Consider the following 24506-nt stretch of genomic DNA (forward strand, 5'->3'; position numbering starts at 1 on the left):
GGTAAGGTGAAGGGGCCTTGGATGACAAGAGAAGAGGAACTTCTCATCAAGAGGAAGAAGGAAGCTTACTTAAGGTTGAGGAAGCAACGATCTGTCACAGCTTTAGAAGATTACAGGTCAGCTAGAAATGAACTCAAAAATGGATTGAGGGGAGCTAGGAGGGGGCATGAAAAAGCCTTGGTGGGTGAGGAATAAGAGAATGATCAGAGAGAGTGTAGGGCCGTTCAGGGATAGTGGAGGAACTCGTTCCTGGAGTCTGAAGAAGTAGGGGAGGCCCTAAATGAGTTTTTTGCTTCAGTATTCACTAGAGGGAGGAACCTTGTTGATAGTGAGAACACCGTGGGCCAGGTTAATAGGCTTGAAAAATTGATATTAAGGAGGTGGATGTGCTGGAAATCAAGATGGGTACATTCCCAGGGATGGACCAGATATATCCAAGCTTACTACGGGAAGCAAGGAATGAGATTGCTGCACCTCTAGCGATGATCTTTACATCATCACTCTCCACGGGAGTAGTACCGGATGCTTGGAGGGTGGGGATGTTGTTCCTCTGTTCAAGAAAGGGAATAGGGAAATCCCTGGGAATTACAGACCAGTCAGTCTTATTTCTGTGGGAAGCAAGGTACTGGAAAGGATTCTGAGAGATAGGATTTATGACTATTTGGAAAAACATAATTTAATTAAAGATAGTCAGCATGGCTTTGTGAGGGGCAGATCATGCCCCACAAGCCTTATTGAGTTCTTTGAAGACATGATGAGACAAGTTGACAAAGGTCATGCAATAGATGTGGTGTATATGGATTTCAGTCAGGCATTTGATAAGGTTCCCCATGGTAGGCTTATTCAGAATGTTAGGGAGATTTGGTTGTCTGGTTGCAAACTGGCTGAAAGAAACAGCGAGTGGTAGTGGATGGAAAGCATTCCGCCTGGAGGTCGGTGACCAGTGGTGTCCTGCAGGGATCTGTTCTTGGGCCTCTGCCCTTTGTATTTTTCATAAATGACTTGGATGAACAAGTGGAGGGGTGAGCTAGTAAGTTTGCTGATGACACAAAGGTCGGTGATGTTGTAGGTAGTGTGGAGGGATGGTGCAAGCTACAACAAGACATTGACAGGATGCAGAGCTGGGCTGAGAAGTGGCAGATGGAATTCAGTCTGGATAACTGCAAAGTGATTCATTTTGGAAGGCCCAATTTGAATCCCAAATACAGGGTTAAAGACAGGATTCTTGGCAGTGTGGAGGAACAAAGGGATCTTGGGGTCCTCGTACATAGATCCCTCAAAGTTGCCACCCAAGTTGATAGGGTTGTTAAGAAGGCATATGGTGTTTTGGCTTTCATTAACACGGGGATTGAGTTTAAGAGCCACGAGGTTATGCTGCTGCTCAATAAAGCTCTGGTCAGACCACACTTGGAATATTGTGTCCAGTTCTAGTCACCTCATTATAGGAAGGATTAGATTAGATTCCCTACAGTGTGGAAACAGGCTCTTCGGCCCAACCAACCCTCACCTACTCCCTTAGTAATGCACCTATCACTATGGGCAATTTAGCATGGCAAATTCACCTGACCTGCATATCTTTGGACCGTGAGAGGAAATCAGAGCACCCAGAGGAAACCCACGCAGACTCAGGGAGAACATGCAAACAGTTGCCTGGTGCTGGACTCGAACCTGGGTCCCTGGCACTGCAAGGCAGCAGTGTTAACCACTGAGCCACTGTCCTGCCCCAAGGATGTAGGCGCTTTAGAGAGGGTGCAGAGGAGATTTACCAGGATGCTGCCTGGATTGGAGGGCATGTCTTATGAAGAGAGGTTGAGGGAGCTCAGGCTTTTCACACTGGAGATAAGGAGGAAGAGAGAGGGGTGACTTGATAGAGGTGTACAGGGTAAAGGGAGGCATAGAGAGAGTAGATAACCAGAGACCTTTCCCCAGGGCAGAAATGGCTGTCACAATCATAATTTTAAGGTGACTGGAGGAAGGTTTAGGAGAGATGTCAGAGGTAGGTTCTTTACACAGAGAGTGGTGGGTGCATAGAATGCACTGCTAGCGGTGGTAGAGTCAGAGACATTAGGGACATTTAAGCAACTGCTGGACAAGCACATGGATGGCAATAAATTGAGGGATGTGTACGTTAGGTTGATCTTAGATTCCAACAAATGCACAGCACAACATCATAGGCTGAAGGGCCTGTACTGTGCTGTACTGTTCTATGTTCTCACAGTTTTCACTTGACCAACAGTGTACACTTAGCAGTCGAGAATATGCATTGAACCAAGTATGTGCATTTAGCTGAGGATGTGTACTAAACTGAGAGTGTATACAGAAGCAATGGTATCTGATTAGGGTAACTAATCCCTGACTATATGTTGTTAAGGTAGTGGTGGATAGCTTCTTCACTGCCACAGGAGTCAAATGGTTATTGGGGGCGGACAGGAAAGTGGAGTTGAAGCAACTATCACTTGGGCTATGATGTTATTAAATGGCACAGTAGACTTCAGGGGCTGAATGCGGAGCTGAAAATGTGTTGCTGGTTAAAGCACAGCAGGTCAGGCAGCATCCAAGAAACAGGAAATTCGACGTTTCGGGCCAGAGCCCTTCATCAGGAATGAGGAGAGGGTGCCAGGCAGGCTAAGATAAAAGGTAGGGAGGAGGGACTTGGGGGAGGGGAGATGGAGATGTGATAGGTGGAAGGAGGTCAAGGTGAGGGTGATAGGCCGGAGTGGGGTGGGGGCGGAGAGGCTAGGAAGAGGGTTGCAGGTTAGGAGGGCGGTGCTGAGTTCAAGGGAATTGACTGCGACAAGGTGGGGGGAGGGGAAATGAGGAAACTGGAGAAATCTGAGTTCATCCCTTGTGATTGGAGGGTTCCCAGGCGGAAGATGAGGCGCTCTTCCTCCAACCGTCGTGTTGTTATGTTCTGGCGATTGAGGAGTCCAAGGACCTGCATGTCTTCGGTGGAGTGGGAGGGAGAGTTAAAGTGTTGAGCCATGGGGTGGTTGGGTTGGTTGGTCTGGGCGTCCCAGAGGTGTTCCCTGAAGCGTTCTGCAAATAGGCGGCCCATCTCCCCAATATAGAGGAGGCCACATCGGGTGCAGCGGATGCAATAGATGATGTGTGTGGAGGTGCAGGTGAATTTGTGGCGGATATGGAAGGATCCCTTGGGGCCTTGGAGAGAAGTAAGGGAGGAGGTGTGGGCGCAAGTTTTGCATTTCCTGCGGTTGCAGGGGAAGGTGCCGGGAGTGGAGGTTGGGTTGGTGGGGGGTGTGGACCTGACGAGGGAGTCACGAAGGGAGTGGTCTTTGCGGAACGCTGATAGGGGAGGGGAGGGAAATATATCCCTGGTGGTGGGGTCCGTTTGGAGTTGGCGGAAATGACGGCGGACAGCCCTACCATTCAGAGGCTGAATGGTCTTCTCTGATGTACATTCATATGTTGATTTATGTTCCTGAGTATTGGTTCACACTTTGTTGATTTCTAGCACAAGTGAGACAGGAACCTCAATCCGAAAAAGGGAGAGTAGGATTTGAGCTTAACACTGAGAACATGAAATGACAGTTATTGTGACAAATTATTCAGGGTTTATTCATTGCTCTCCGGCAGATTGGCTCCTGTGTCTACTTGAAGAGTTTGCTTGAGAAGAATTGTTGGGTAGTCCAGACATTCGGCATGGCCTGCACGATCAAAGATTACAATCTCCGTAAGTGACGACTGTTTCATCCATTGCTCAGTAACGTTAGAAAGAAATAAACTCCTTGTGTAGGGATCCAGGATATACTGGCTCTGACTCATCACACTGCTTGTATTGAATAACACAAAAATATCCTGTAAACACATGAGGAATGCAGGTCAATCTATTCAGCCCCAGCAGAAACTCCGTTCCCTCGTCACTGACAATATCCATCCCCTTAGACCCAGCCTGATGCCAAATCAGATTCTTCCCATCTCCAGCGTGCTGTTTGACATCGGTTAAGTCTAACCTGTTTAACCCTAACCTTTGCTGGCATATAATGTGTACAAAGTTTTGCTCACTCAAACAGCCCTGCTTGTTACATTGGTTCTGATTGGGCAAGGTTTTGATTTTAAAATCTCGCTGCATTTTGCAACCCCAACATGGGCTCGCTCATTCCCATCACACTAATGTCCAATGTTCATTAGAATGGAGGAAGATCTCCACATACTTCCAGTTCCAGCTTCTTGCTACTCTTGTTAGACTTTGTGCCAGCTCTCACTACCCTAGTGCCTTCACTCATAAAGGCCGGCTGGAAAGATACTGGGAGGCAAGCAGTGCCTATTGAACCTCAGACTTAATGGTAAGGTCCTGGAAAGTGTTGCTGAACAAAGAGACCTTGGGGTGCTGGTTTATAGTTTCTTGAAGGTGAGTCACAGGTAGACAGGGTAGTGAAGAAGGTGTTTGGTACACTTGCCTCCATTGGTCAATGCACTGAGTATAGGAGCTGGGGGGTTATGTTGCGGCTGTACAGGACATTGGTTAGGCCTTTTGGAATACTGCTTTCAGTTCTGCTCTCCCTGCTATTGGAAGGATGTTGTGAAACTTGAAAGGATGCAGAAAAGGTTTACAAGACTGTTGCTAGGGTTGGAGGGTTTGAGTGATAGGAAGAGGCTGAATAGACTGGGGCTATTTTCCCTGGAGTGTCGGAGTTTGAAGGATAACTTTATAGAAGTTCATAAATCTTGTGGGGCGTGGATAAGATGAATAGCCACGATCATTTCCCCAGGATAGGGAAGTCCAAAACTAGAGAGCGCAGGTTTAAGGCGAGAGGGGAAAGATTTAAAAGGGACCTAAAGGGCAGCTTTTGCACTCAAAGGATGGTACGTGTATGGAATGAGCTGCCAGAGGAAATGAGGAGGCTGGTTCAATTGCAACATTTAAAATGGGTGCATGAATAGGAAGGGATTAGAGGGATATGAGTCAAAAGCTGGCAAATGAACCTACATTAATTTAAGATCTGGTCAACATGGATGACTTGGATGGAAGGCTCTGTTTCTGTGTTGTATATCTCTGTAACACTCATGTGAGCAGAAGGTTTCTGACTGGCTGGCTGCCTTTCTGTGGTTACGCATTGATTTCTAATGGAAGTTTACTATATTTTTGGTCTGTGTTTTCAGCAAATAAAGACGACTTGCTTGAAAGCTGTGAGGTTCCAAATAAGCAGGCAGGCATTATTTGGGACAGTACCTGCTTCCTCTTCCTACTAGCCCAGAGGAGGGTCTTCCTGAGTTACTATTTCCTACATGTTGTGGCAGACCTAAAGGCTTCCAAACTGCTGGCATCAAGGTAAGAATGAATTCCTGGAACCCATCGTCTGTTATTGTGGACTGTGCAAAAGCATTTCACCAGAGGCTCCTTCTTCAATGCTCACATCAATGAGATCCCACCTTCCTCAGCTGACAAGTACTGCAACTGGTGGACTTAGTCGCCATTTTGCTGTAAGCTTACATCTCCCTATTTCAAGTCCTTGTTGAAGCTGAATGAGTTGCTCTTACCTGGAATGATAATCAGGATCCCTGTTTTTCTCAGCACTGAAGTCCAGCCTTTATTAGATATTCCATGTGTGGGGCCATGATTGGACTCTAGCATCCATTAAATAATGTCATGGGATCTTAAATATCGATCCAAACAGTTAGCCAATATTTAAATCAGAAGCTGTTAGCCCCAACAGTGTAGCACTCACTCAACAATGCTTTGTAATATCACATTAGATTACATGACCCAATGCTAGATTCAGTTTAAATCCACAGCCTTTTGAATCAGGCAAAGACTAACTAATGGAACTTAGTTAGATGTTATACTAATGGATTTTTCAGATTCCACGATACTATTGTTACTGTGGGTATCACTATGCAAAGGTCATGTTCCCTCAGGAACAACAATGGTATGGTACAGTGGCTCAGTGGTTAGCACTGCTACCTCCCAGTGCCAGGGACCAAGTTCAATTCCACCCTCGAGCAATGGCCTGTGTGGAGTTTGCGCATTCTCCTAGTGTCTACATGGGTTTCCCCCAGGTGGTCCAGTTTCCTCCCACAGTCCAAAGCTGTGCAGGTTAGATGGACTGGCCATGCTAAAATTGCCTTCAATACCAGTCCAGGCCCTACTCTGAGAGGTGAGGATTAGGAATCTCTCCTCAAGGGGTGAGGAGCTGAATATTGGGTAGCTCACCACTCACCTGGACTCTTAAGAGACAGATATATCGGGAGATGAGGTTCAATGCAGAGAATGTAATATGATGCATTTTGGTCGGAAGAATACTGAAAGATAATATAAAAGAGAGGATACAATTCTAAAGCAAACGCAGGAGCAGAGGGACCTGGGTGTAACTGTGTGCAGATCATTGAAGGTGTAGGACAAGTAGAGAGAGCAGTAAATAAAGTTTAATAGTCTCAGCTTGATTGATGGGGAGATAGAGTGAGGAGATGATGTTAAACTGGTACAAGACGCTTGTTAGACCTCGATTAGACTATTGTGTACATTTGTGGGTGTCACATTCTAAGAAAGATATGAATGCATTGGAGAGAGTGCAGAAGTAATGTACAAGAATGTGATGTTCCAGGAATGAGAAACTTCAGTTTGAGGACAGATTGAAGAAGTTGGAACTGTCTACCTTGGAGATGAGAAGTCTCAGATGAATTGTGATGGAGGTTCTCAAAATCATGAGCCAGCCAGTGTAAATAGGGAGAAACCGATTCCACTCTTAAAAGAAAAAAGAACAAGAGGAAGTAGGGTTAACGTGCAAAAGCAGCAAGAATGATGTGAACAAAAACTTGTTTGTACAGCCAGTAATTAGCATTGCCAGGAAATGTGGTGGAGGCAGGTTAGGTTGAGGCATTCAAGAGGGCCTTGGATGGTTATTTGGACAGAAATGATGTGCAGGGATATGAGGAACAGGCTAGAGACTGGCAGTAGGGAATAGAACTAGTGCAGGCACAATGGGCTGAATGGCCTCTTTCTGCACTGTAAGCAGTTCTGTGATTCTGAGATGAAAATGAGTAGCGCTGGACCGCGTTAGGAAGTGTCCTGAACGAGGGAGTTGGCAGCACAAAGGATAGGCAGGGTTAGTGGTGTTGGGGGTAGCGCTGGGTGAGTGTAAATGAGCAAACATGTTGCAGGCAATAGTGAGATTGGGAGAACATGAGTCTTGGTGGGAGATGAGTGCAGTAACAGAGATAGACTGAGTGTGAGGTATCAGAGAGAAGATGGTTAGTAGAATAAAATTTAGAATAAAGAGCTGACACAATGGTCACCAAGTATTGTTGATTGTTGTAAAAACCCATTAATGTCCTTAAGGGAAGGAAATCTGCCATCCTAATCTGATCTGACCTTTGTGTGACTCTAAATCCTCAACACTATGGTAGGGGAGTTCAAAACTTAGGGGATGTGTTTTTAAGGTGAGAGGAGAAAGATTTAGAAGGGACCTGAGGGATAACTTCTTTACACAGAGGTTGGCCATATGTAGAATGAACTGTCAGAGGGGGTAGTAGATGCTGGTACAGTTATAAGATATTTGGACCGGTACATGAATAGGAAAAGTTCAGAGGATTATGTGCCAACTACAGCAATGGTGGGATTTGTTTGATGTGGGAAACTTGATCGGATGAGCAAGTTGGACCGAAGGGTCTGTTTCCGTGCTATATGACTGTACCTTCTGGGAAAGTAGGGAATGGGCAATAAGTACTGGCCTGGCTGGCCTTACCCACATCCATGAATGGATTAAAGACCAACTATATTCTGAAAATCAAAAAATAGCCCTCAAACCAAACCATTGAAGATGTTTCATGGTTGCTTAAGTAAGGAATAATGAAACATGCTCAATTTCAGTTAGATTTTATTCAACAACATTGTTTGCACCTCCTTCCAGAGGGGGGCAGTAGATGTGACTCCAAACCCATTGCAATGTCCTTGACTCTTGACTGCTCTGTGAAATGGCCAAGCAAGCCACTCAGTTTAAGGACAATCGGGGATGGGCAATAAATTCTGGCTTTGTTGGTGATGCCACATCTCATGAGTGAAAACCGTTTAATTAAAAAAAGTTGAGTTGATGAGCAAATAAGATACAAGTGATTCATACGTTTCTTCTGTTTGCACAGAGGAGCTGAACTATTTGAAGCTAAAGTTAAGAAAGGAGTTACAGCAAGACTAGAGAAAGAGAGGTTATCTATGGAGATGCTGAAAAAACAGTAAGTTTAATTTTAAAACTGATTAGCGTTGTACACACACGAATAGGTACAGTAATATCTAGAGTTCCCTCACACTCTGATTTAACCCTGAGAAACCAAATTTACAATGTTACCCATCATTGTCTAAAGTCCTAACTCCCATTGTGAACCACAAATCTACTGATTGACCAAACAGTGGCAAATCTGTTGTCAAATAAAGGTACCCAGTTATGCTGATGGAAATCAGTCAAAAGGAATGTACACCTTTCTGTACATCTGAGTACATTCTGTACTCAGCAACATAAGGAGAGCCAAGAGAAAAGCTGCCTGGGAGCACATAGTGGACATTTAGGTGCTTAGAAGAATGGGTCAATGTTAAACCCCCTCGGAGTGTGTCACACTAATTTCTTTCTGGTAGAATGACAAGGGTGGAAGGTGGTTTTGTACATTTTGTTAGTATAACTTAATAGCCTAGGCAGGGATAAGATCTCTCTCCTTGATAGGGAGTCAAATGTTGGCCACTGTGATAGAAGAAAAAAACCCAAATGGAATGTCAGGAGAAATTCTTATTCCCAGTGAGGGAACACTCAATACTGAGGTTCTTTTCAGAGCTAAAATAAGCGTTGAACTCAATCAGAAGGAGTTATTGACTGGGCCATCAATGCTAATGCTGCAATTACAATGAATGGGCAGGTAAATCTTGTAGCTAACTGAGAGACCAAGGGCTCAGAGTGCGGCAGCCTCTGCGGTCGTTGGGTTATTTAGAAGCTGGTATGTTCCATTGTGTGAGAAAGAAAGGGGAACTATTGTCCCTGTTTTCAGAAATTTTCTTCTGAAATAACTCCACAGAGGCCAGTATCCTGTCACCAAACCAGCAGTTATTTACACGTGGGAAGTCCTTGACTCTGCTTCAGCCCTGAGTGTCAGAATGTCTGAGACTCCCTTTTTTATTTGTCAGCCAGGATGCCCTGATTGGGGCTGTTAATCTGGTCCAGTCAGGGAAATCATATTCTATGAGGTCCATCTGGCTGACCTTGTCATAGTCATCACACTTTCTCTTCTAACTTTTCCTCTTCCTCCTCCATCTCTCTACATTAGGATGGAAAGGATCAGGGCCAAACAGAAGCACCAACGAAAGACAACACTCATGCCAAAACCTGGTGAGACTTCATATAGAAACAGTCGGCTCGAAGCCGAGAATCAGGGAGTGTGTTCAGGTATGTCTCCTTTCTTCAGAGTATTTCAAGTAAATAATTAACTCAATAGTCGCATATGTTACCTGCATATGGAGGATGAATTTCCTCTGAGAGTAGTGAATCTGTGGAATTCATTACCACAAAGGACTGTCGATGCTGGATCATTAAGTATATTCAAGGCAGAAAGACAGATTTTTAATCAGTAAGGGATTCGAGGGTTATAGGGAAAAGGCAAGAATGTGGATTTGAGGATTGTTGATCAGCCATGATATCATTGGATGGTAGAATATAGTCAATAGGCCAAATGACTTCCTTTTGCACACAAGCTGGTGGTCACATGCAGACTATCTAGCCTGTTGGGAGAGGTAGCACTATAACTAGAGGCTGGAATCCTATGGTTCCATATTAATCTGAATGCCTCTGGATTGGTTGATTCTCCTGAGTTTCTAATTCTGATCAACTGGTTTTGATGTGTTTTTAGATGATAAAAATCTAGAAGAAACCATTCATAAATCTGAAGTTTGCTCATTCTTGCTTCTTGTGATCCATCCTAAATAAGACTATAAGACATAGGAGCAAAATTAGGCCATTTGGCCCATCGAGTCTGCTCCACCATTTGATTCTGGTTGAAATGTTTCTCAACCCCATTCTCCTTCTTCTCCCCATAACCCATGATTCCTTTACTAATCAAGAACCTATCTCTGTCTTAAATGCATTCAATGATTTGACCTTGACAGACCTCTGAGGAGGTAACAAGCAGATTAGACCATGGAGAGCCAATGGATGTTATCTATCTGGACTTCTAGAAGGCCTTTGATAAGGTGCTGTACAAGAGGCTACTGAATAAGATAAGGGCCCATGGTATTAGAGGCAAGGTACTAGCATGGACAGAAGATTGGCTGTCTGACAGCAGGCAGAGAGTTGGGGATGAAAGCCAGTGACTAGTGGTGTTCCACAAGGGTCAGTGCTGGGAGTGTAATTTTTCACTCTATAGATTAATGATCTGGATGAAGGAACTGAGGATATTCTGGCTAAATTTGCAGATGATACAAAGATAGGTGGGGGGACAGGTAGCATTGAGGAGGCAGGGAGGCTGCGGAAGGATTTGGACAGGTTAGGAGAGTGGGCAAAGAAGTGGAAAATGAAATATAACATGGAAATGTATGAGGTCATGCACTTTGGTAGGAAGAATAGAGGCATGGACTATTCTCTAAATAGAGACCTATAGCACAAAGACAGTCGCTTTGGCCGAAACTAGTCCATACCGACCAAAATATCCACCAACACTCACCCCATTTCCTTGCACTTGGCCCATATCCTTCTAAACCTTTCCTAACCATGTATTTGTCCAAATGCCTTTTAAATTTTGTTAATGTACCCACCTCAACAACTTCCACCGGCAGCTCATTCTATATACGTACCACCCTCTGTGTAAAAAAAGTTGGCCCCTCAAGTTCTCTTTTAATCTTTCCTCTCTAACCTTGAACTGATGCCCTCTAGTCCTCAATTCCCCAACCCTGGGAAAAAGACTGAGTATTAACCCCATCTATACCTCTCATGACCTTATGCACTTCTGTTAGATCCCCCCCTCAGTCTCCTATGCTCTAAAGAAAAATGTCCTAGTTATCAAACATCTCCCTGTAACACATCATTGAGTCCTGGCAACATCCTTGTAAATTTCTTCTGCATTTTTTTCCATTTTAATAACATCTTTCCTGTATCAAGGTGACCAAAACTGATCACAATGCTCCAAGTGCGGCATCATCCTTGTCCTGCACAACTGCAACATATCTTCCCAAATTCTATACTTAGTAGCCTTCATCAATCTGGGCGCTGTGCCAAAAGCCTCCTTCCCTGTCCTGTCTATCTGGGACTCCACTTTCAGAGAACTGTGCACCTGAACTCCAAGATCCCTCTGTTCCACTATGGTCCTTAAGGCCCTACCATTCACCATGAAACCCCTATCTTGGTTTGACTTTACAAAATGCAAAATCACGCTTACCTACATTAAACTCCATTTGCCACTTCTCGGTTCACTTCCCCAGCTGATCAAGTTCCTGTTGCAATTTCTGATAACCTTCCTCATTGTCCGTGATACCTCCTATTTTAGTTGCAACTGCAAACTTACTAATCATGCCTTCTAAATTCTCATCCAAATCATTGATAAAGATAACAAACAGTAATGGGCCCAGCACTGATCCCTGAGGCACTCCACTAGTCACAGGCCTCCAGTCCAACAAGTATCCTTCCAATATTACCCTCTGCTTCCTACCATCAAGCCAATTTGTATCCAATTTGCCAGCTCCCCCTGGATCCCATGCGGTCTAATTTTTCAGAGCAGCCGACCATGTGGAATCTTATCAAAGGCCTTACTGAAATCCATATAGACTACATTTATTGTCTGCTTTCATCAACCTTCCTGATCACTGCATCAAAGAACTCTAACAAATTTGCGAGGCACAATCCCCCACACACAAAGCCATGCTGACTATTCCTAATCAAACCCTGTCTTTCCAAATGCATGTATATCTTATCTCTCAGAATCTTCTCAAGTAACCTACCTACCACAGATGTTACGCTTACTGGTCTGTAGTTCCCAGGTTTTTCTTTGCAGCGCTTCTTGAATAGGGCACAACATTCACTACCGTCCAGTCTTCCGGGACATCACCCATAACTAACGATGATGCAAAAATATAAGCCAGTCTCTTCTCTAGTCTCTTGCAGTGTTCTTGGATACATCTGGTCAGATATAAATCGGGAGAAAATTCAGGAAAAAAGGGATTTGGGAATCTTAGTTTCTCTTAATGTAAACTTGCAGGTAAAGTCGGTAGTTAGGAAGGCAAATACAACATTGTCATTCATCCCGAGATGACTAGAATGTAAAAGCAGGGATGTATTGCTGAGGCTTTATAAGGCTCTGGTCAGACCACATCTAAAGTATTATGAGCAATTTTGGGCCCCATACCTCAGGAATGAGCGAGTCCAGAGGAGGTTCACGAGAATGATCCCAGGAGTGAAAGGCTTAATGTTTGTGGACTCTGGGTCTATACTTGATGGAGTTTAGAAGGATGAGGGATCTGACTGAAACTTACAGAATACTGAACAGCCTGGACATTGGAAGATGCTTCCACTGGCAAGAGGGAATAGGAACCGAGGGCACAGACTTACAGTAAAGGGAAGACCTTTTAGAACGGAGATAAGGAGAACCTTCTTCAGCCAGAGAGTGTGGAATCTATGGAATTCACTGCCATAGAAGGCTATGGAGCCAGGCCATTGAGTATATTTAAAACAGAGATAGATAGATTTGAGATTGGCAAGGGAAGAAGGTTATGGAGAGAAAGTGGATAAATGGGATTGAAAAACTTATCAGCCATAATTGAATGAAGGAGCAGGCTTGATGGGCCAAATGGCCTGATTTCTGTTCCTATGTCTTATGGTCAATGAGTTCCTCAGATTAACCACCCTCTGGCTGAAGAAATTCCTCCTCATCTCAGTTACAAAGAGTCGTCCCTTCACTCTGAGCTGTACCCTCGGGTCCTCGTTTCCCTTCTGGTAGAATAGACAATAGGTGCAGGAATAGGCCATTCTGCCCTTCAAGCCTGCACCACCATTCAATATGATCATGGCTGATCATCCTCAATCCGTATCCTGTTCCTGCCTTATCCCCATAACCCTTGATTCCACTATCCTTATGAGCTCTATCCAACTCTTTCTTAAACGAATCCCAGACTGGGCCTCCACTGCCTTCTAGGGCAGAGCATTCCATACACCCACCACACTCCTGAGTGATGAAGTTTCTCCTCATCTCTGTCCTAAATGGCCTACCCCTTATTTTTAAGCTGTGTCCTCTGGTTCGGGACTCACCCATCATCTCCACATCCAATTGCAAAATTTAAAAGGCATCTGGATGGGTATATGAATAGGAAGGGTTCAGAGGGGTATGGGCCAAGTGCTGGCAGGTTGGACTAGATTGGGTTGGGATATCTGGTCAGCATGGACGGGTTGGACCAAAGGGTCTGTTTCCTCTATGACTCTAAGATCCTCCCTCATCCTTCTAAACTCCATTGAGTACAGACCCAGTGTCCTCAACCACTGCTCTGAAGACAAGTCCTTTAACCCCAGGATTGTTTTGTAAACTTCTTCTGGAACTCCTCAGGGCCCAAATCTGCTCACAATATTCCTATTGCAGTCTGACCAGAGCCATATACAGCCTCAACAGTACATCTCTGCACTTGTATTCTGTCTCTCTTGAAATGAATGCTAACATTGCATTTGCCTTCCTAACTGTCAAGTGAACATGCATTTTAATGGTAAGTGAATTCCCAAGTCACTTTGTGCTTTAGATGTTTTAAGCCTTTCCCTGTTTAGTAAATAGTTTGTGTCTATATTCTTCCTACAAAGCTCACATTTTCCTACATTGTATTCCATCTGCCAATTCTTTGCCCACTCTCCTAGCCCGTCCACATCTTTCTGCAGTGTACCCACCTTCTCAACACTACATTCCCCTCCACCTATCTTGGTGACATTTGTAAACTTACCAACAATGCTCTCAGTTCCTTTGTCCAGATTTTAATGTATAATGTCAATGCGTTAATGTTAAACATGAGGACGGGCCCCAACATGGACCCCTGTGAAACTCTCCACTATCCTGAAAAAGACCCCATTCTCCCTACTCTCTGCCTCTACCAGTCAGCCACTCCTCTATCCATGCCAGTACCTTGCCCTAATGCCATGGGCTCTAATCCTGTGTAGCAGCTTTCTGTGCAGCACCTTGTCAAAGGCCTTCTGGAAATCCAAATACAGTCGGTTCTGATATAACACAATAGTTCCGATCTTGTGCGACCTCGTGTCGTAAGAAATTCCTGGAGTAGCCGCACTATTTAAACCAAAGGGGCCGGATACAAGTAAGATAAGTCGCGTTCTACAAATAATGGTCTAAATTCTTCAACTGCATTAAAGCCAATTTGGGTTGAAGAAACACAAGCTACAGCAAAACTGACGAGAGATCATGTCCGCTGGCTCTAACTTGTCTAAGTTGCTTGTTACCTCCTCAAACAATTCTAACATATTTGTCAGGCATAACCTCCCCGGACAAAACCATTCTGACTCTGCACTTCCAAGTAATCTGTAATCTCATCCTTAATAACAGACTCTAACATCTTATCAATGACCGAGGTCGGGCCAACTGGTCTACCTCCCTCTCTCCTTAAACAGGGGTGTTACGTGAGCCATTTTCCAGCCCTCCCTGACACCAGGGATTCCTGAAAGATCCACCAATGCCTCTTCAATCTCCTCAGCTATCTCCTTCAGAACTCTGGGTGGAGTCCATCTGATCCGGATTCTTTAGACACCTTCAGACCTTTCAGCTTCCCCAGCACCTTCTCTTAAACGATAGCCACGGTATTCACCTCCGCCCCCAACTCTCTTGAAGTTCTAGTATGCAGCTGTGAAAACCAATGTAAAGGACTTATTCAGTTCCTCTGCTATTTCTTTGTTCAGCATTACCTCTTCTCCACCCTCGTTTTCCAAAGTCCAATGTCCACTTTTGTGTCTGTCTTATCTTGCAACTATCTAAAAAAAACTCTTTCAATATTCTTTTATGCTACTAGCTAGCTTACCCTCATATTTCATTGTCTAACCCCTTATTGCTTTGTGGTTGTGTTCTGCTAGCTTATAAAGGCTTCACACTCTAATCTTCACCATACTGTTTGCTTTTACTTCTGCTTTTATGCTGTCCCTAACTTCCCTTGTCAGCCATGGTTGCCTCATTCCCCCCCCCCCCTTAATATACTTCTTTTTCCTCGGGATGAATTTCGGCTGTGCCTTCCGGATTACTCCCAGGAACTCCTGCCATTGTTTCTCCATTGTCTCTCCTGTTGTGCTCCCCTTCCATTCAACCCAGGCCAGTCCCTCCCTAACATTTTTGCAGTTAAGTCTGTAAGTCAGCTCGCTGAGCTGGGAGGTTTGTTTTCAGACGTTTCGTCACCATACTAGGTAACATCGTCAGTGAGAGTCTCTGGTGAAGTGCTGGTGGTGTGTCCTGCCTCTGTTTATAGGTCTTGGTTTCTTAAGGTGGGTGATGTCATTTCTGGTTTTTATTTTCAAGAAAAGCTGGATAGGATCTAAGTCGATGTGTTTATTGATGGAGTTCTGGTCAGAATGCCATGCCTTTAAGAATTCTCGTGCGTGTCTTTGTTTCGCCTGTCCTAGGATGTCTGTGTTGTCCCAGTCATAGTGGTGTCGTTCTTCTTCTGTATGTATAGAAACTAGTGAGAGTGGGTCTTTGTAGTTAACTTGACTCAATTGTAATCCTGTTATACCTGATTCAAGCTGGGGGAATTCTATCATATTATAATCAGTGCCCCCAAGGGCTATCTTTAGTTTAAGCTCCCTAATTAGGTCGGCCTCATTACACATCTCCACTTCCGGAATTTGCCTGTTCACTAGAGAGCTATACCACAAACTGTTCAAAAATAAACCAACTGGTAGACATTCCATGAACTCCATTGAGATCCATTGCACACCTGATTTTCCCAGTCCATCTGCATATTGAAGTCCCCCCATGATTGTTGAAATGGTGCCTTTCTTACACACCTTTTCTATCTCCTGATTTATTTTCTTCCTCAATTCCTGACTACTGCTAGGAGGCCTGTACACAACTCCCATCAGGGTTTTTGTTATTTGAGATTCCTCAACACCACTGACACAGATTCTACACTTTCCAACTCTACATCACTTCTTACTATTGATTTAATTTCATTTTGTACTAACAAGGTAATCCTGACGCCCCCTGTCCATCTGCCAGTGATTTCCTTGGATATTTAGTTCCCAGCCCTGAGCCTTTTGCAGCCACGTTGATGTGATACCCAGACCATCGTACCTGCCAGTTTCAATCTTTGCGACAACATCATTTATCTTGTTTCATGTGCTGTGTGAATTTAGGTATAACACACAAAGTGCTGCATTGACTACCCCTTTCTCATACTTATTGCCTCATCCGCTGTGCCTGAATTTATATTCCTCACCCTTTCCATATTCTCTATCCTATAACTTGTTCTAGAAACGTTAATGACCTCTGCTGAGTCCTCCATCCCTCCTTTTAAAGATGTTCATAATTTTCCATGCAACTGCATCCAACTCCCCTGCTATTTAGTTTAATGCCCTATCCACAGATCCAGCTGTGTGATTTCACCAGGACTCTGGTCTCTGCATGATTCTGGAGCCAGAGTCTAGATTAGAGTGGTGCTGGAAAAGCACAGGAGTTCAGGCAGCATCTGAGGAGCAGGAAAATCGACGTTTCGGGCAAAAGCCCTTCATCAGGAATAGAGACAGGGAGCCTGCAGTGTGGAGAGATAAATGAGGGGGGGCGGGGGTGGGGAGAAAGGAACAAAGAATACATAGGTGAATGGGGTTGGGGATGGAGGTGGTAGGTCAGAGAGGAGGGTGGGGGAAGGTAGCAAAGAGGACAATGGGTGATTGGGGGTGGGAATGAAGGTGATAGGTCAGAGAGGAGGGTGGAGTGGATAGGTGGAAAGGAAGATAGGCAGGTAGGACAAGTCATGGGGGACAGTCCTCCTATTCCTGACCACTGACTGAAATCTAATGGGTATGATTGCCTCCTGAAATATGCATTCAGGTCTCTCTCCCCTCTGTCACAGTATTCGATGCTCAGACTCCAGTTCATCAACTCTGAGCTGGAGTTCCTCAAACAACCAACACTTGCTCTAGATGTGGTCACTATGAACCACAATGGAGCGCACCACCTCCTACATCATGCAGTTACAACACATCACCTGGCCTGGCATATCTGTTTTAACTGTTTAATACTTAATTTGATTCTTAAAAACTTTGTCCTGGTCTTTTAGCTTGTAGCCTGTAAACATTTTCCCTATTTACCTTCAATATGAAATTAACTTATAATTGATAATCAAATGAATGGCTACTAACAACCAATTAACTTACAGTTTACCTGTGAGGTCACTCTTTTGAGCTGGACTTCAATTTATCTTGTTTTTTTAAAGAAAAACTTGCAAACTACAAGCCAAACACGTTTGCAAAAAAAACCCTTCTGCTCTGCACCGAATTCCCACACTGCCTCCATAGTTCCCAATCTTGGAATGTGTCTCACTCTAGATGTGATCTTTCCGTCCTGACCATGAGAAGTCAGCTGATGGTCGGCTTTCAACAGGCCCTTCCTTTAATCGAGCTGTGGGTGAGCTAAGATGACTTACACTAGCGAAGCTTCAACAGTAGTGAACACTGTGAAAGCCCTATTCAGGTGATTGACTGATAACCATCTCTCAGTCAGCAGAGTCATAGAATCCTTCTGGTGTGGAAACAGGCCCTTCGGCCCAACAGGTCCACACCGACCCTCTGAAGAGTATCCCACCCAAACCCATTCCCCATTCCCCTACATTTACCCCTGACTAATGTCCCGAACCTACACACCCCTGAACACTATGGGCAATTTAGCATGGCCAATTCATCAAACCTACATATCTTTGGATTGTGAGGAAATTGGAGTGCCCAGAGGAAACTCATGCAGATGTGGGGAGAATGCGTAAACTCCACACAGACTGAGGATGGAATTGAACCCACTGTGAGGCAGCAGTGCTAACCACTGAGCCACCATGTCACCCCCAGCTACCTGATTGACCTTTTCATGAGAATACTGAATTTTGACCATTTAAATGGAAAAAGAAAATCATGATTTACCAGTTCTGTTCCCAGGCCTCCTCCAAAGTCTGAAAATGTATTGCTGGAAAAGCGCAGCAGGTCAGGCAGCATCCAAGGAGCAGGAAACGCTCATGCCTGAAACGTTGACTCTCCTGCTCCTTGGATGCTGCCTGACCTGCTGCGCTTTTCCAGCAACACATTTTCAGCTCTGATCTCCAGCATCTGCAGTCCTCCACCTCCTCCTCCAAAGTCTCCAAACTGTATACTCCCATGGACTGTGTCCCTCTGTAGATGGAATCTCTCCTTCCTGACTGTGGAAAGCTTACTGTTGCAGTAGAAGATAGACCTGAATTCAGATAGCACCTTGTACAACCTGCATGTGCATGCAGGAGAGTTGTGCAAAATGAAAGATCTCTACAGTTTGTGTACGTGGGAGATGGTAAAACTTTATTTTCTTTTATTTTCTACCCGCGAGGTTTCTCTGACCAATTTACGCAACAATTTGTGTCTAATAATTGTTTCTAATTTCCCATTTTTCTTCAGCCCAATGGCATCATGATCCACAGTTACTGTTTTTACTCATTAACCAGTTAGGAGGGCCCATTCTTCCAGCGCCATTGAAAGAGACTGCATTGAAGTTCATTGAAGTTTAGGAAAATGACAGGACCCTCATTGAAATCTATAAAATTCAAACAGAATTGGACGGGAGAAATGCAGGAAGGATTTTCCCGATGACCAGGGAGGCCAGAAATGAGGTCACCATTTAAGGACCAAGATGAAGGGAAATGTCCTCACTCAGAGAGTGGTGAATTAGTGTAACTGGCTACCACAGAAAGCAGTTGAGGCCAATACATTAAATGTCTTCAAACGAGAAGTTATTCGGGTCAAAGGCATCAATAGGAATAGGTAAGGGGAGAAAGTGGGAACTAAGTTGGATGATAAGTCATGATCCTATTGAATGGCAGAGCAGACTCAAAATGTGAAATGGCCTACTCCTGCCCTACATTTCTACGTTTCTATATTCGTCATAAGATTTCCCAGCCAGAAGGCCCATCTGTTCCAGCTTCTTTCTTCAGGGCTTCCCAAAGGAATTTGAAAAATAAAACACTTTGTCTGGTCTTTTTCGTGCACGAGGATTTTAATTTGTGCAGAAGGATATTTGGAGGAGTAAATGCTTTTTCCTTGTTGCTATGAGATTTGAATCAAGCAGTCCATCAGCTTCCAAAATGTTGACCAGATGCGGAAAAGAAACAGGTTTTTGTGGGAGGGACTTCTGCAAAGTGTGGCATTAAAAAGCCACTTTGCTGATTGATCATTTAATGAGTGGTTGAAACAGAGCCCATCTATAGTAAACACTCATTTAACGTTGCCTGTTCAGTTTTGTTTTAATGTCAATATGCTAACGGGGCATGGACTCTTTTTGGGCTTCACAAGATTGTTTTACTGTTGATTTCGGTGCAACTCAATTGGTAATTTCCCTGCTACCCAACTTCTCAGTTACTGCCTGTCTTCACCTGTTAACCATTCGAGGTGCAGCCTCTTCACACTCCTCGATCAGAGAAGGCCAGAGTTGGGAGGTCATGCAGAGACCAGTTGAACTGGGGATTGGGGACACGAGGCTGGGAGGCAGGGTGGCTGAAGAGAAGGAGGTATATATACTGTAATGAGCAACTTACAGTTTTCTTTCACATTTCACAACTTATTTTCAAAGTCACTTCACATTTAACATTATGTATTCGACAATGTAAAACATTTCAACATGAAGGGTATAATGTTTGAATTTTTTTTCTGATAAGGGGGGTCTTACAGAACTTAGAACAGTGCAACACAGTACAGGCCCTTCAGCCCTCAAAGTTGTGCTGACCTTTTATCCTACTCAAAGATCAAACTAACCTACATACCTTTCATTTTACTGTCATCCATGTGCCAATCCGAGAGTCGCTTAAATGTCCTTAATGTATCTGACTCTACTACCACTGCTGGCCATGCATTCCTCAAAACCACCACTGTCTGTGTAAAGAACCTACCTCTCAAATCTCCTGATGAAAAGCTTGTGTCCGAAATGTTCTCGCCTGCTCCTCGGATGCTACCTGACTGCTGTGCTTTTTCAGTTCCACACTTTTTGACTCTGACCTCCAGCATTTGCAATCTTCACTCTCTCCTCTGACATCTCCCTGCAATCTTCCTCTAATCACCTTAAAATTGTGCTCCCTCACGATAGCCTTTTCCACCTTGGAAAAAAGTCTCTGGCTATCCACTCTAGCTATGCCTCAACATCTTGCACACCTCCATCAAGTCACTTCTCATCCTTCACTCCAATTAGAAAAACCCTAGCTCCCTCAACCTTTCTTCATAAGACCTGCCCTCCAGTCTAGGCAGCACCATGGTTGATTTCCTCTGCACCCTCTCTAAAGTTTCCACATCCTTCCTATAATGAGGCGACCAGAACTGAACACAAAATTCCAAGTGTGGTCTAACCAAGACTCTATAGAGCTGCACCAAAACCTCGCACCTCCTAAACACAATTCCCCTGCTAATAAAAGTCAACACACCATATGCTTTCTTAACAACCCTATCAACTTGGGTGGCATCTTTGAGGGATCTTTGCATGTGGACCCCAAGATCCCTCTGTTCCTCCACATTGCCAAGAATATTGCCTTTAACCCTGTAATCTGCATTCAAATTTGACCTTCCAAAATAAATCACTTCACACTTTTCCAGGTTGAATTCCATCTGCCACTTCTCAGCCCAGTGCTGCTTCCTGTCAATGTCCCATTACAACCTACGACAGCTCTCCACACTATCCACGTCTCCACTAACTTTTGTGTCATCAGCAAACTTACTAACCCATCTTTCCACTTCCTCATCCAAGTCATTTCTTAAAATCACAAAAAGCAGAGATCCCAGAACGATCTCTGTGGAACACCACTGGTCACCGAGCTCCAGGCTGAATTCTCTCCATCTACCACCACCCTCTGTCACCTATGGGCCAGCCAATTCTGTTTGCAGACAGCCACATTTCCCTGTCTCCCATTGCCTCCTTACTCTCTGAATGAGCCTACCATGGGGAACCTTATCAAACACCTTGCTAAAATCCATATTCACCACATCCATTGCTCCACCTTCATCGATGTATTTTGCCACATCCTCAAAGAATTCAGTAAGGCTTGTGAGATATGCAGTGCCCCTCACAAAGCCAAGCTGACTCTCTCTAACCAGACTATGCGTTTTCAAATAATCATAAATCCTCTCTCTCAGAATCCTCTCCAATAATTTGCCCACCACAGATATAAGACTGACTGGTTTGTAATTCTCAGGGTTATCCCTATTCCCTTCCTTGGACAAAGGAATAACATTTGCCACCCTCCACTCATCTGGTACTACTCCAGTGGAGAGTGAGGATGGAAAGATCATTGCCAATGGGGACTTTTCTGTTCTCATGTTTTTCAAACTTTCCAGCACATTCTCCTTCTTAACATCAACCTGTTGGAGCATATCAGCCTGTTTCATGCTGTCCTCACAAACGACATGGTCCCTCTCAGTAGTGAATACTGAAGCAAAGCATTCATTAAGGACCTTCCTTACCTCCTCCAACTCCAGGCACAAGTTCCCTCCATTATCCCTGATCTGTCCTGCCCTCACTCTGGCCATCCTCTTGTTCCTCACATAAGTGAAGAAGGCCTTGCAGTTTTCATTAATCCTTCCCGCCAAGGCTTTATCATGTCCTCTTCTAGCTCTCCTGAGTCCATTCTTCATTTCCTTCCTGGCTACCTTGTAACCCTCTAGAGCCCTGTCTGATCCTTGCTTCTTCAACCTTAAGGAAGTTTCCTTCTTCCTCTTGACTAGGTGTCATCCAAGGTTCCTTCACCCTATCACCCTCAGTGAGACAAACCTATTCAGCACGCACAGCAAGTGCTCCCTAAACAACCTCCACATTTCTGTCATGTATTTCCCTGAGAATATCTCTTCCCAATTTATGCTCCACAGTTCCTGCCTAATAGCATTGTAATTCCACTCACCCAATTAAATACTTTCCCATGCTGTCTGCTGCCATCCCTCTGCATGAATATAGTAAAGGTCAGGGAGTTGTGATCACTGTCACCGAAATGCTCTCCCATGGAGAGATCTGACACCTGACCTGGTTCGTTGCCTAATACCAAATACAACATGGCCTCCCCCCTCATCAGTCTAGCCACATATTGAGTCAGAAATCCTTCCTGGACGCACGTGACAAAATCTGCTCCATTCCAACTATTTGCACTAACTAGCTTTCAGTCAGTATTAGGGAAGTTAAAGCCACCCACGACAACAACCCTGTTACTTTCTAAAAAAGTTCCAAAACTGACCTTTCCAAAGTCTACCCCCCAATCAGCTCCTCCGTGTCTCTGTTGCTATTAGGGGTCTGTAGAAAACCCCTAATAAAGTAACTGCTCCTTTCCAGTTTCTGACTTCCACCCATACTGACTCAGTAGACAAACCCTCCTCAACGAACTCCCTTTCTTCAGCTGTGATACTATCCCTGATTAACAATGCCACTCCCCCACCTCTTTTATCTCCCTCCCCAAACCTTTTGAAACATCTAAACCCTGGAACATCCAACAACCAAAAATGTGCAGGTTAGGTGAATTGGCCATGCTAAATTGCCCGTAGTGTTAGGTGAAGGGGTAAATGTAGGGGAATGGGTCTGGGTGGCTTGCGCTTCGGCGGGTCGGTGTGGACTTGTTGGGCCAAAGGGCCTGTTCCCACACTGTAAGCAATCTAATCCAACTAATCTCCCTGCCAAACTAGTTTAAATCCTCCCGAAGAGCTCTAACAAACCTCCCACCCAGGATATTGGTATCCCTCCAGTTCAGGTGCAACTCGTCCTCCGTGTACAGGTCCCACCTTCCCCAGAAGGTACCCCAATGATCCACATAGCTCCCTCCTACACCAGCTCTGCAGCTACATGTTCAACGCACTCGCTGTCTGTTCCTAGCCTCACTAGTCCATGGTGCTGGTCACAATCCTAACATTACTAGTCTGCTTGTCCTGCCTGTTAGCTACCAACCTAACTTCCTATATTCACTTTTCAAGTCCTTGTTTTACCATTAGCTCAAATGAGAGCTATGGGACCAGCCTGTCATTTCTTTCTTTGTGTTTCCTGACCTTCATGGCAATCTTTGCAAGGACAAGGGCTTGGAATGTCTTTAATTGTTCTTGAGAAGATGGTGGAGAGCTGCCTTCTTGAACCGTTGTAGTCCACTTGCTGTAGGTTGACCCACAATGCCCTTAGGGAGGGAATTCCCAGATTTTGATTCACTAATACTGAAGGAACTATTTCCAAGTTACGATGGTCAGTGGCATACAGGGGAACTTGCAGGAGGTGGCGATCCTGTGTATCAGCTGCCCTTATAAAAGCAAAGCACTGCAAATGGTGGAAATATGGATAAGAACAGAAAGGGTTGGAGAAACTCTGCAGGTCTGGCAGCATCTTTGGAGAGAGAAGCAGAGTTAATATTTTGATGTCTGATATGACTCGAATCCAAAAATGTGCAAGTTAGGTGGATTGGCCATACTAAATTACCCATAGCATTCAGGGATGTATAGGTTAGGTGCATTAGTCATTGGAAATGCAGGGTTAAAGGACTAGGGTAGGGGGATGAGTCTGGACTGGATTCTCTTCGGTGGGTTGGTGAGGACTTGTTGGACTGAATGGCCCGTTTCCACACTGTATGGATTCTGTGAACTTGATTCTATGGTACGTCTTCAGAACGCTAATTCTCTCTCTCCACAGATGCTGTTAGACCTGCTGAGTTTCTGCAGCATTCCATGTATGCCTCTGCTACCCTTGTCCTTCCAGAGGGTCATGGGGTGAGGCAGCTCAACATTACAAGCAAACTCCAGATACCAGACTAATGCTATGGAAGATGAGCTGATATCAGTGGTAAAATTGTGCAGACTCTGAGCAGACAGCATTTACTTGTTGTTCCACATGTTTCTGAAATTATTTTTCCACAGCTGATGGCAAAGACAGAGCAGAAGGTGACATGGAGAAGTGGTGGAAGCCCTGGGTAACTCATTCCTCAAGTAAGTTACAAGGAGACAAAGCCAATCTTTTAATCTCACTAACTAGATACTAAACTTCAACATCAGAAATATATCTCACAGCATGTGCATGCTGATGTGCTACAAAGATCCTACACATGTATAACCTTCAGTGATCACCAATAGACATGCATGACCTGTAGTATTCACCAGAGGCATGTGAAGAGGGAAGATAGTGGCAGGTTTCAATAACAATGTACTATTATTCACCCCATGCTCTGGAGATAAGTGTTCAAACCCCAACATGGTAGATAATGAAACACAAATTCATATACGTGGGGGTATAGCTCAGTGGTAGAGCATTTGACTGCAGATCAAGAGGTCCCCAGTTCATATCTGGATGCCCCCTTTACACGTGAGCAGTTTATCAAGGATCTGCCATTA

General features: G+C 44.5%; 1 protein-coding gene across 1 annotated transcript in view; it reads left to right on the top strand.

Moving 5' to 3' along the window:
* Positions 1-24506, top strand: part of LOC132822635 (piezo-type mechanosensitive ion channel component 2-like) — a 211958-nt gene that overhangs the window by 80765 nt on the left and 106687 nt on the right. Inside the window, exons 23-27 of the mRNA XM_060835882.1 lie at positions 3595-3691; positions 5122-5290; positions 8098-8187; positions 9265-9383; positions 24036-24104. Coding sequence (XP_060691865.1) covers positions 3595-3691; positions 5122-5290; positions 8098-8187; positions 9265-9383; positions 24036-24104 — 544 coding nt within the window. The remainder of the gene's footprint in view (positions 1-3594; positions 3692-5121; positions 5291-8097; positions 8188-9264; positions 9384-24035; positions 24105-24506) is intronic.

Source organism: Hemiscyllium ocellatum, chromosome 15 (genome assembly GCF_020745735.1).
Source record: "Hemiscyllium ocellatum isolate sHemOce1 chromosome 15, sHemOce1.pat.X.cur, whole genome shotgun sequence".
Lineage (NCBI taxonomy): Eukaryota > Metazoa > Chordata > Chondrichthyes > Orectolobiformes > Hemiscylliidae > Hemiscyllium > Hemiscyllium ocellatum.